At 38.6% G+C, this 12,145-nt stretch overlaps 1 protein-coding gene across 1 annotated transcript in view; it reads left to right on the top strand.

The window, feature by feature from the left end:
• NKD1 (NKD inhibitor of WNT signaling pathway 1) overlaps positions 1 to 7,289 on the top strand; it is a 105,529-nt gene extending 98,240 nt beyond the window's left edge. Inside the window, exons 7-10 of the mRNA XM_041400765.1 lie at positions 370 to 517; positions 1,514 to 1,598; positions 5,327 to 5,457; positions 6,193 to 7,289. Of these exons, the coding sequence (XP_041256699.1) occupies positions 370 to 517; positions 1,514 to 1,598; positions 5,327 to 5,457; positions 6,193 to 6,767 (939 nt within the window). The 3' untranslated portion in view covers positions 6,768 to 7,289. The remainder of the gene's footprint in view (positions 1 to 369; positions 518 to 1,513; positions 1,599 to 5,326; positions 5,458 to 6,192) is intronic.
• Positions 7,290 to 12,145: the final 4,856 nt, after the last annotated feature.

A 12,145-nucleotide genomic window follows, 5' to 3' on the forward strand; every position in this document is an offset into this window, starting at 1 on the left:
TTTCTTCAATTGATGTATTTGTTTTGGCCACGTGAAGTCAATTTTTAGTGGAGAATGAATGATTATCCCTGGGTTCTGTGTAAATCAAAGAAAAGAGAAGGCAGAATACCATTTTGCTGATTCAGAGCTTGGGAAACCTGCAGATCTTGTGCTGTTGTTATTGCTTTGATCTGCTTCGCCCCACTTCATAAACCCATTTGATGAAGATTGTAACACTCCATGCAAGTTCAAGTCTTCTAAATTCAGTGGCTTCTGAGGATACCTCAGCTTTTAATAGTGTCAAATCCAAAACAATTGTAAGCATCAGAGCTGTGAGTTTCGTGCCATTTTCACAGTGCTGTGTTCTTCTGTGTTTCAATCCTACTCCAGGACATTACCAGCTTGCTTCATACCATCTATGAGGTAGTTGATGCATCAGTAAACCATTCTCCTAGTTCCAGCAAAACTCTGAGAGTGAAACTTACTGTGGCACCAGACAGCAGCCAGAAGAAAAAGAGTATCTTGTTAAATCATACTGGTAAGGATGTGCAATCAGCCATTAGAAAAAATACAAAAACTTCCAGAGTCCCTTGAAGATCCATCTCTGTATTTTGTTAATACAAGTACATGTATACTTAAAGGCAAATAATTATGTGGGTCTTTTAAACCCCATGAGCCTGCTTTATGATCTTGACTGTAAAATTACCTGCCCTCCTTTCAGAGTCTCATTAGCAAATGAGGGTTCCCCTTCTGATGGATGGCTTCTTTTGGAAGCAGCAGTAACCCATATGTAGTGTAAATGTGCACTGCAAGGCAGATCTAAGGCCTTCTTGACTTGCACCACTTTATCCGCTGATGTTGCAGCACTTGGTTTGTGTGGAAGGAGGTGTGGGGTTATAAAATGTTTCTTGCCAGTGCATAGCTACCAGTGCTGCTGGGTAGAAATAAACAATTAATCATAAGTAAACTCAAATAATCTGAGCATAAAAATTGTACATTTTCTGTGCTGGAAGGGTCTGCCATTATAAAAATGTTTGTACCATGATGGCTCATCTAACTTATCTTCACTGTAATAATAATTGTATCAGCATAATTACTTCAGTAGGTAGAATAGTACTAAATCAAAATACTTTAAAGTATTTAAAATAATACTTCAATAGAAAATGTAGGCATGAGATCTAAAAGGAGAACCTGGTCACCTCAATTTTAATAAAGCAGTCACTCTCTCAAGAGCAGACACAAGCAAGTTCCCACTGCTGGGGAGCCCCGTGGTGCATTAGGACAGCTCCGAGCCTGTCAGTGAGTGTGGCTCCAGCTGGGCTGCCCCGTGGAGTGCAGGGTAAGCCTAACCCTGGCTGAGATCCTGCAGCCCAGGTAGCATCTGAATAAAATCTGTCCTTTGGACTGAAAGTTACATGAAGTGATACATCACATCTGATTTACTGACACAAGCAGACGTGTGTGCAATGTAGAATGTTGGTTGTGCTGATCAGCAAGGACAGCAATGTGACAATAATGTACTTTCTCCTGACAGATTTGCAGAGTGCCAGGCACAGAGCTGAAAACAAAGCTAATGAAGAAGCCAGAAGCTCTGAGAAGAAGCAGAGGGCTTCCCTCAGGTAAGGGGAATGAACCCTGGCTCCTGACAGCACTGCATATCTGTGAGGAAACCTCAACCATTGATGTCTTGCTTGCTTGTTTAATTTTTAAAAATTATTTTAAAATATAAGAATTAAAGGAGTTTTCATTGTAGACTTAAGAGCAGATTCCACAGCTGGATACTTATATTAAAACATACAAAAAAGAAAAACCCAGAATTTTCTTTTTCTATGAGCTCTTTGGAGGATCTGAATTATCTTTTTAGATGCCATGTGCAAATAAATGAGGTTAATAGCAAAGTTATTTTGGCTAAAAGTGTCCTAAAACCTTTTCCACTCCTTAGGAGCCATCTCCTGCCTTTCTCTGGCCTCCTTCCAACCCATCTTTTTCACTCATCAACTCAAATAGTGCCATGTTTTGCATGGGCTAACTTGGTTACCAGCTCATAACCCAAGCAGAATGCTAACAGGTCATCTTGGTGTATATTTGACATATTTTAGGATTTTATGTTTCATAACAGAAACTGCTCATAAGGCAGTGGGAAGTGTGTGCTGAAATGTTACAGTAATGACATTGACTCATTAGTTATGTTTGTTTCTTCAGCTGCAAATTTAAAAAAGAAAAAAAACAACACACTTTTGGCTTTCCTTAGATTTAGGGATATTTGTCTGGATACATAGCAAATTTATCAGGAGAAGGAGCATTCAGTCTTATTGAAACTGACAAGAGAACAGTACCTCCCTTTTTTGGATGGAGAAAAAATGCTAGTGAATTATCCCAGTCAGCAAATCCCAGTACAATCAAATTTCATATTAAAAGAAGAATGAAATTGCTATTAATCTTGTGTCAGCAACTCTGCACAGAATCTTCTACGAACTGAAGAATACTCTGTGGTTTTACTTGCTGGCCTAGATGTGGTGTGCAGATTCCCTCTGCCCATTAGCAAAGTTTTGCCCTGTGTGAATTCAATAGATTGGTTTTGTTTGATAATCTAGTGAAAAAATCCCCTTTCAGTTTGAAGTCCCCTTCTTATCCACCTTAAAGTCCTGGCTCTGCAAATGCAGGGTTTTTATGAACAGCAGGCATTTACAATTAAATCCACAGTCATGGAAGCATCAAATGATGGGACAAAATGTTTGTCCTCATTCATTTGGTGAGAGGCTTTGTCACAGAACAAATCTGCGTCTTGAGCTGAGTAGATCAGCATCAGACAGTGGTCAGCAGCTGCCAGTTCTTGTTGCATCCCACTACACGTAGACAGGATGAAGAGTTCACACTGTGTGTGTTTCAGGCATGTTTGTGCACTCTGGCCAAGCTGACAACCCTCAGGAAAGCTGCTGAGGCTCAGGTCAGAATCTCACAATATTAATGCAGTTGCTTCCCCTTTGAGAGCAGCAATGAGAACTTGTGAGAAGTGCACACATTTCACATGTTCAGTCACTTAGGAATTCTAGGCAAGATGTGATTAATATTCAAGATAAAATGGATAGAAATGTTTTTATCCTGAAGGTTGGGATATAGATGGGTTAGGTTTTTCATTTGCTGGAAGCTACAGCAGGAGTTTTCACCTGTAGGGCTAATAAGAGTACCAAGATAAGTAGCTGGGTTCAAGGCTAGATAGCCTGGTTCTCCCTGGCTGACTTAAACTCTGTGTTCTCAGTGAGTGAGGCTCTCAGGGGATGTCCCTGCATTTTCTGCCCTGTGCTCCATTCCCCTTTCCTGCTATGTTGTTGTGTGCTTCGTGCCATCAGGATGACACATCAGCGTGGGAATTTCAGAAAGGACTTCCATACACTCCACAAACACTCCAGCAGATGCCATTTTTTATTAAAACCAGAACCATACCAAGCCCAAGCCCAGTAACAACACTCTATTTTTACGCAGTCCTCCATGCATGGTTGGTGCCTGCCCAAGTCCTCCCATGTGTTTGCAGGACAGCACTGAGGGCCTGGATGCCAGACACTTCAGTTCTCAGAAGTCCTTGAAGTTCCCTTTGACAGTGGAGCACTTCTCTCACCAGAGTGTAATTGCTTCACTGTGTATATTTGCATGAATATTGTTGAACGTCATCTTGCATGCAAGAAAGCTATTAGAATGTAGGGCTGTGGCAGTACTGGCATAATTTTTTTTCCTCTGTCTTGATGAGAGATTTAATTTATTACAGTAACAAAATAACAGGTTCCCTGTTAGCTTCATTTCCAAGAGCAGTGCTGTATGCAGTATTGCTTAATTGTGTTGGATCAAACTCAATGATGTTTTTTCTGGGTTAGCTGTGAATTGTCTTCAGCACATGTGTTCGAGTCCCAGTGGTTTGTGTAGGTGATTCATGTCTGGCAACTGCAGTTAGGCAAGTTCTAGCCCAGAGATCTTTTATATTGACATGCTACAGTGCAACAACGTGTAAAGTTGTGTCTGATACAGGAAAGGTACTGAGTTGGTTAGGTATCCAAAATGTAAAGAATATCTGGACATTCTGGGGTTTTTTGTTTTTTTTTATTTTTTGAGAGTAGCCCATGTCACTTTTCAAAGCTGACTAGAATCTTCAAACCTTACCTGCTTTCCAGGCAGACTCTCCTCCATTCAGGAGACTCTAGCTCTATCAAAGTAGAGCAAAAATGATCTTCCAGTTAGGTCAAGTCTTGTGACTTTGATAAAAAACACTGCAGACCTGTGTCTGACAGAGACATGAGGGGCCTCAGTTCTGTGATATCCCTGAACAGTACAAACTAGACCAGGAAAGCCATTTGTGCCAAAGCTCAGAGGGATCAGCAGCCTCTGGAAACCTGCAAATGTGTTAATAGACTAAAAGCAGAGTACTGGCCACCATACAGTACAGAGCCCATATTTAACAACTGGTGTAAGATACAAGGCCAAATTCTGGTGTTAGGCTGACATCAGAGAAATAGCAAAGCCAATCTCCTGGTCTTGGAGACTGAATTGTCTGAATGACAAGCAGCAACTTAATCAAGGGTTTTCTGCTTATACTGTTTGTTATATTGAAAATATTGTTCATATTTGCAGACTTGCCATTTAAATTGCTGAATAAAATTGTTTGGCATTATGGGCTACAATACTGTAAACTTCTGCCTGTTTTTTTTTCTGCCTCATAAATGAATGGTATTTCAGATATTCATTCTCAGGAAATAGTTCTGCTATAAATAAAATTGCAAAGCTGAGCAGGAAAAGGAGTTGAGATTCTAAAGCCAGTGTCTGATCTGACCTTATTAATTATATTTTGGAAAGCAGCAGTTACCTCTGAGTGTCCTACCAACACCTTCTCTTCCCAGTCTCTCTCTAGTTACTACACCTGTGCTGTTGCCTCTCTGAAGCAGGAGCACATGGACCTTGATCTGGATTGCCCCAGCACTTCCTCACAGTGGTGGGAATGGTCATGAATCAAACAGCAGATTTTCTTTGGTGTGTCCTAATTGCAGAATCAGTTGAATGGTTTGGCCCTAAGACAGAAAGAAATAAATGCTAGGAGTGGTTTTATTTGCTTTTGCACATGTGATGCAATTGGAAAGCCTCCTTTGCTTTGCAACATCAGGGCTGATTTATACGAGGGGAAGGAACAGTCAGTTTAGGCCTATCGTCATAGCAAGTCTGGTCATCCACAATTTCAAGTGTTTGTTGTTTCTTTGTGAGCAGCTCCTGTCACTTCAAAGGGTCCATTAGTTGTTGGTTTGCAGATGGTGATAAGGACTTTAAAGAAGTTCTGCTGAATTGTAATTTTGCTTCCTGCTGACAGATACCACCAGAGTGAGAACAATCCAGAGCAAAGTGGGTGCTACCGTCATTGTGTTGATGAGAACATTGAAAGGAGAAACCACTATTTGGATCTTGCAGGAATAGAAAACTACACATCAAAGTTTGGGCCAGGTAATTTAAGTTGTAACCTCATAATCTTTTATCTCTTCAGTTGCATGTTCCGTGTCAGGGACAGTGAATTGTGAAGCTGTGTGATTTGTGTATAGTGACTCAATAATAGGACTGTGAATACTGCAAGATAATTACTGGTGAAGGTGGTATCACAACAGAGTGGCTAATGTGCTGCAAGGCTGCTTTGATGTACTTGTTTGTGTAGCTAAACTTGGAGCTGGGCCTAGGAGAACAATCTTTACATCTAAATTATTAAGTTTAGTCTACGGGTGAGGTAAGGATTGACTTTTGAATGTTGGAGCTTGTTCCCAAGATGAGACCAGCACATATTTTATACTCTTTACTGACCCAAAAATAGGAGAATGTGTGTTTGTACCTGGAATTTTGGCTCTAGTCCCTACATCAAAGAGATTTGGATTCTGTTCACTTCCCTGCCCTCTGCCAGGGTTTTACTATTCCCCTCACAGTTAATTTGATGACCAAGAGTTGGTAACATAAAGATTTTAATACACGTACACACACCAACACATATGTTCAGTCTTCTCTAGATAGGTATTCATATTTGTGTATTATTTACTGGCCAGAATTATTAAAAGTAATTAAACTAGACAGCTATAATTGCATTCACTTCCTTAGGAAAAATTTGTTCTGCCGATAATGCTATCCCTGCCAACTGCATGCTACTAATTAAAACTTTGAAATACTAGATGACTAACTCAGCTTGTTATTTCCTAGGATCTCCTCCAGCAGCTCAAAAACATGACCCACCAGGCAGAATTGTGAATCAAACTAGATCCCGTTCTCATGAGCCTGAGACCTTCCATGCTCACCATAGGAAATCTCAAGTGGTGGATCCAAACCACATCAATCTGGCTGAAAGTTCGTATGCCAAGATTGCAGAAATCCAACAGAGGCTCCGGAACCAGGACTCCAGCAAGCACTTTGTGAGGTCTCCCAAAGCCCAGGGCAAAAATGTCGCCCCTGTGCATCCTGGAAGGGCAGTTAGAAATAAACCTTTTCAAGGGGTGCCCTTGCCCATGGCTTCCCCAAGTGCACGGGTGGGCCAGAACCTCCCGTACCTTCCCCTGCAATCCCAACAGATCCACAAGAAGCATAAGCAGAGGGCAAAGGAGAATCACCAAATGTGCAAAACCTTTCAGTCTCCAGGGACAGTTGTGGAAAAGGAACACGTGAGAGACCTGCCCACAGTCATTTTATATGAAGGCCAGGTGGGACAGATGATACAAAGACATGAGCACCACCACCATCACGAGCACCACCACCACTACCACCACTTCTACCAGACATAGAAGAGATCCCACCAACATCCTCCAGGAATCATCCCAAATGAAGGAAACACATTCTTGTGATACCAGAACTAAGGCATTACTATGATTAATATTATCATTACTCCATTAATATTCAGCTAGCATATATTTTAGAGGTTATATGGAACTCTTGAAACTCACCCTATTTATATGTTGTGAAACTGCATAGCTTACTCAAACACCTTGTGGATTTTCTTTTTTTTTTTAAAGTGGCTTGTAAAACAGCAAACAGCCATAGCTTTTTGAGCTGTGATTTAATACAGGTCGTCAACGCACTTCTGTACAAGTACTACTTCCACTGTACTCAGAAAGATACTTCAAACACTCCTGCAGACATCTAGCTTTCCACTCTGCTGTACGTCGGCTGATCGCACACAAGCCTTTCATCAGGGGAGCAATGTTCGAAGGGTTGGACTCCAGAGATACTCAGATAATGGAAAATACAAACAGCTGCTACCTCTAGTATTATTCAGATTTTATTTTCTTTTTATTGATTGTAATGTGCTACAGGGGGGAATTTTAATATACTGTGTTCATGTAGCCTGTTTGTGTTCACATCCTTTCAAATCATCTTAATTACAAGGAAATATTAGCTAAACTTGTCAACAGGGCTACATTTGTATGACTTAACACTTTATTTTCTTGGAGATTCTTCATTGACACAAGTACAGTCTGTTATATACTGGGTAATATTTAAATATACTTCTTTTATTTTTGTTTTTTCTCTTGCTTATTCTCCACTCTGTTTGGGGTACTATTTGAAAAGAGAAGGATGTGAAATGGGGTTTTCCAGAGCAGCACTAGACTTTAGTGCTTGGGCCATAAATATCATTCATGGGGCTTTGAGAAGGAGAGGGATTGATTGGGGGGGTTTGTTTTGTTTAAATCCACAGTTCTTTGTTTTGAGAAAGAATTGAGGAAAATATGCTTTCTCACTTTAAATGTTGGCAAATATATATAAAATATAAATATAAATATATATATATAAATATGCACACTCTCAGGTACATTTTGTTGTGTTTTAGAAATCTGTGGTTTGAATATTAACATTATATTTGTTTTTTCCACAACAGTGACTTTTTAGAAACATATGTCATGGCATTTTCTTGGTGCCTCCAGTTTGAGTTTCCCAAGCACCTATCAATTTGTGCTTCTCCCATTTTAGAGATGTGTATAAAAATATAATTCACAATCTTTCTGGATTCTTCTACTTTTTCCATGTCAAAGGGTTTCCATTCCGTGAAGGGACATCAGACCACACTCACAAGACCTTAATGGTTGCTGAGAAATTTGAAGGTCAAAAGAAAATTGGAAAATTGAAAAAAAAATTAAATTAAAAGGGTCAGTAGAATTGATGCTTTGCTTTCTGTGGAGCCCAGATTTGAAATAGATTCAGTTGGGTTTTGTATAGATCACCATTTTGCAGGTAGAAAGTGACTGGAAAACACCTACATTTCTTTTGGAACATTAAAGTAGAGAACTCCTACATAAAGACATATTTGTTCTATAAATGTATTTGCTTTGGTTTTAATTATTTTTAATGTTGTGGTATTTTGTCAATAGTATATATTGTAAAATGTAACTATCCGACATTGTTATAAGCCCTTTATGATTGGGGTATTTTTTGTTTTCTGACTAGAGTTTTGATCAGTCCAAAATGGGTTCTTACCTTGCTGTTGACCAGGTCTAGGGGCATGTTGTCCTTTCTAAGAACACAGAGACACCACCTTGTAAAGAACAGTGGGAAGCCTTGCCTTCTCGTGGAATTGGAATAGAATCACTGCTTCATGATAATTAGGCCCGTCTCTTGTCTCCCTGGATCAGCAGATGTTTAGACTTATTGTCCCCTTTTAAAAATCTGGTTTATTTTATTTCACTTTTTTTAGCTGTCAACAGCGTGTTCTGTAAAATCTAACAAAATGTTTTTAAAATGTGTTTGATCTGTGTGACAACTATACTGTTCTGTTTATTTTGAAATTCCTAAAGTCCAAAAATATTTATATGCAGAATTTTCTGTGTTGAGAATATGAAAAGGCCACGAATTTGGTTAGTTACCACTGAGTTGTTCTAGTCTAAGCCTTTTTTGCTGCTTGTGTATCATTCTTTTTCAATGTATATATAATTATGGACTGCAAAAAGAAAAAAAAAAGGCATTTATATGTCTAGTAGAAGGAATAAGCTTATTTATATGATAGTGTTAAAGAAGTCTGATGTATTCAAGTGACTTACATTATACCGCATGCGAACACACAGTGTACATTCCATCTAAGAAGGGATGCCATGCTATTTGTTTTGAAGAAGTAATTAAAGCTGTTCTCTTTTCAGTAGAGCATATGCCACAAAGACTGAGAGGTGGAAATTGTTCTTAGTCAATTTTTTAAATGCAGATTGTTACTGAAAACCAGAAAACATTCTGGAAAACTTGAGTGCTTTCAGAATTGTGGGGTTTTCTATGAAAGGGCAGCAAAGGGGTAAAACTGCTCCTTCACCCAAAGATATTTTGTTGGAAAAGAAACCAGCACCGTGACCAAAATCCCATCTGGCTGAGAGGTGCGCAGTGCTGGCTGTGCCAGGTGGGCTCTGACGTGGAACACAACTCACCATTTGTTACTGCCTGGCACTGGTTTGTTCTGCTTTATTATATTTGGACATTCAAAAGACAAATTCTGCCTTGCTCAGAGTCTGTGAAACACAAATGCATTTTAATAACATGGCATCCCCTTATGAAAACCTTACACCAGCCATGTATGAATATACAGTATCTAAATACTGTGTTGCAGTTGTGTTATGTGCATCATAAGTGTGAATAACATGTAGCACAGTTTCTTTTCACAGAACCTTAAATTCCGTATCTTTTAAATATGTTTGCTTTTCAGTATTTTGTATAGTAAATATAGATGGTTTTGACTAAATGCTTTATTTATTTAACAGCAAAAACTGTGCCAAGAGAACCCCCTGTTAATTAAAGTTTTACTAGTTCAGAAAGTATATTTCTTTCTTCTTGTTGTGGATTTCAGGGGCCTGTTGCAATTGCTGTCAGTGCTTGCAGATCCCACTGATGAAAGAGCTTGCATTAACATTTTTGGGAACAAGATCAGGAAATTACGTATGGGCTGGGTATGCTTTGGTCTAATATTTAAAATATCAAGTTTCAAAGTTAAATTTCTTGTCCCCTGCTGTTGGACCTGCGTTGAGTAACTGATATTTCATCTTGCTATTAATTCTGAAAACTTTTCCTTAAAAAAAAAAAAAAAATATTGGTTTAGGTTGTTCAAAACCATAGCTGAATCAAAATTTGAGAGAGTTTAGTTTCTGGTTGATCAGAACATTTACTTCCAAAGAAAAACATACCAGAGTTGAGTGTATTGTTAATATTGAAAAGTAAAATGGAGTGGCATTAAGTAATTTCAGATGAAAACTCCAGGCTTTTCACTCCTTCTTTTGTTTTTACACAAGGCAGTTCAGCAAAATGAAGCTGAAGTTTACACTATTTGCTGAAAAAAATTCAATTGAAAAATTTTGCTCCTCTCTACCAGCTGCAGTGTTTTGAAAAGAAGGGTTGCTAAGATCTTCTCACAACTTCATTACCACAATACAAATTAACCTAAGCTAAGGCTGTGAAGTAAAATCTCTGTCCCAGTGAAATTTCTGATAAGGCTGCCAGGTGCCTGTAATTTCACTCCAGGGAGGTGAGTTTGAAATCTACATAATGTGCAGCCAGGAACCCCAGTATTTATTTTTTTCTGTATTTACTGCTGATGGGTTTGCTAATAGTAAATGGAAGTTTGCTGTAAGAGATCAAGCTGGTAAATTAATTAAGATTAGCAGCAAATACTCTTTACACTGATGTCGTTGGAGGCCCTCAGGGCACTTCCAAAAGTCTTTGAAACAGCCACATATCATTTAGTCATTGTTAGAAATGGAGACCCAATTCTGCCCTTGGATGATGAGGTACAGATTCTCCTGGGGCAGACCAGCCCCAAATATATCACAAAATATATGACCTCTGTCGTGGTCTTTGTGCTGTAGTCATTGTGAGCATAGAACAGCAATGTTTAGCTGGAGAAGTACTCTAAAGGTGTGAGTGTAGTGTGTGTGTATGTGTGTGTGTGTATATATATATATGTGTGAGTGTTGTGTGTATGTGTGTGTGTGTATATATATATATATATATGTGTGTGTGAGTGTGTCCTCTGGCAGAAGTTAGTGAGTGGAACAAGATGGATTCTGACAGAGGTGATTTTTTTAAGGGGATGAGCACTGTGTGTGCTCAGCAGTCCACAAGTTGCCACATAAACACAGAGCTCTGATGAATGCATACTGTTCTCCATATGTCATCGTGTACCTCAATTACTGAATGACAGATTTCATTTGTATTCCAATTAACAGGAAAGTTGGGCCCCTTTGGGCCTAGATTATACTTGAGAAAAATTCATCATGCTAGAAAATTTGCAAAAACATTCACCATAATTTTTGCCTGGAGTACAGGCAAGAATGTTCATGTTTGGAAACATGTCAGCTAATCAAGTCTCACCTTTAATTACCTTGATGCAATTCATCAAGATCTGAAAATACATTTTCAAACATAACTTATTCATGGCTTTGCTGGGAACCAAGTCTTATTCAGCATCCTATTAATTGTCAGACTTTTTTGGTTTTGGGTTTTTTTTTTTTTATACCAGCAGAAACATGTTTGAAAATCCATAAACTAAAAATTGAATTTAATGTGTTTTCTGAATAGGTTCTGGAAGAAGATATCTTTCCTAACGCACTTAACAGCAAAACCAGCCTCTATTTATGACATAATAATGTATTTTGTTTGCATATTTGAACAGATGTTGAGTTGATTTGATTTGGAAGGGTCTGTTTTGGGATTTTTTTTTTTTGTTGCTCTGTGCACATTTAAAATGTGCTTAAAATGATCTAAAAGGAACAGATAGAGAAAAATTATATTGAAATTATTCAATATACATTGAAATTAATCTTATTTGAAGCTTGGATTGTAGTTATTAAATAATGAGGTTTTCAATGATGCTTTAATTTACTTTTATATTTCTATATATTTCTAAATAATTCGATCCTAAATGAGCTGAAATTACAGAAGTCACGTGGATGAAGTCTTCTAATTTCTTTGGTTTAAACTAGCAGGATTTAAGGGCTATTCAGGCAGATTACTGTGAGGGTTAGAGCTGTGAAGGAAGATTGGCAAGGGAAGGATGGAAAGATTTGAGAAGTGTAGGGATAGCACAGAACTGTCCAACAGAGGGGCTGGGGAGACACACCAGAGGCAGGAAAATCCTGAAATTTCTATTCATATTACTTTTATGAATCTCTTCTGGTACAGTTTTTGCTCATAAAAC

Source organism: Onychostruthus taczanowskii, unplaced genomic scaffold, assembly GCF_017590055.1.
Source record: "Onychostruthus taczanowskii isolate IOZ18803 unplaced genomic scaffold, ASM1759005v1 scaffold18, whole genome shotgun sequence".
Lineage (NCBI taxonomy): Eukaryota > Metazoa > Chordata > Aves > Passeriformes > Passeridae > Onychostruthus > Onychostruthus taczanowskii.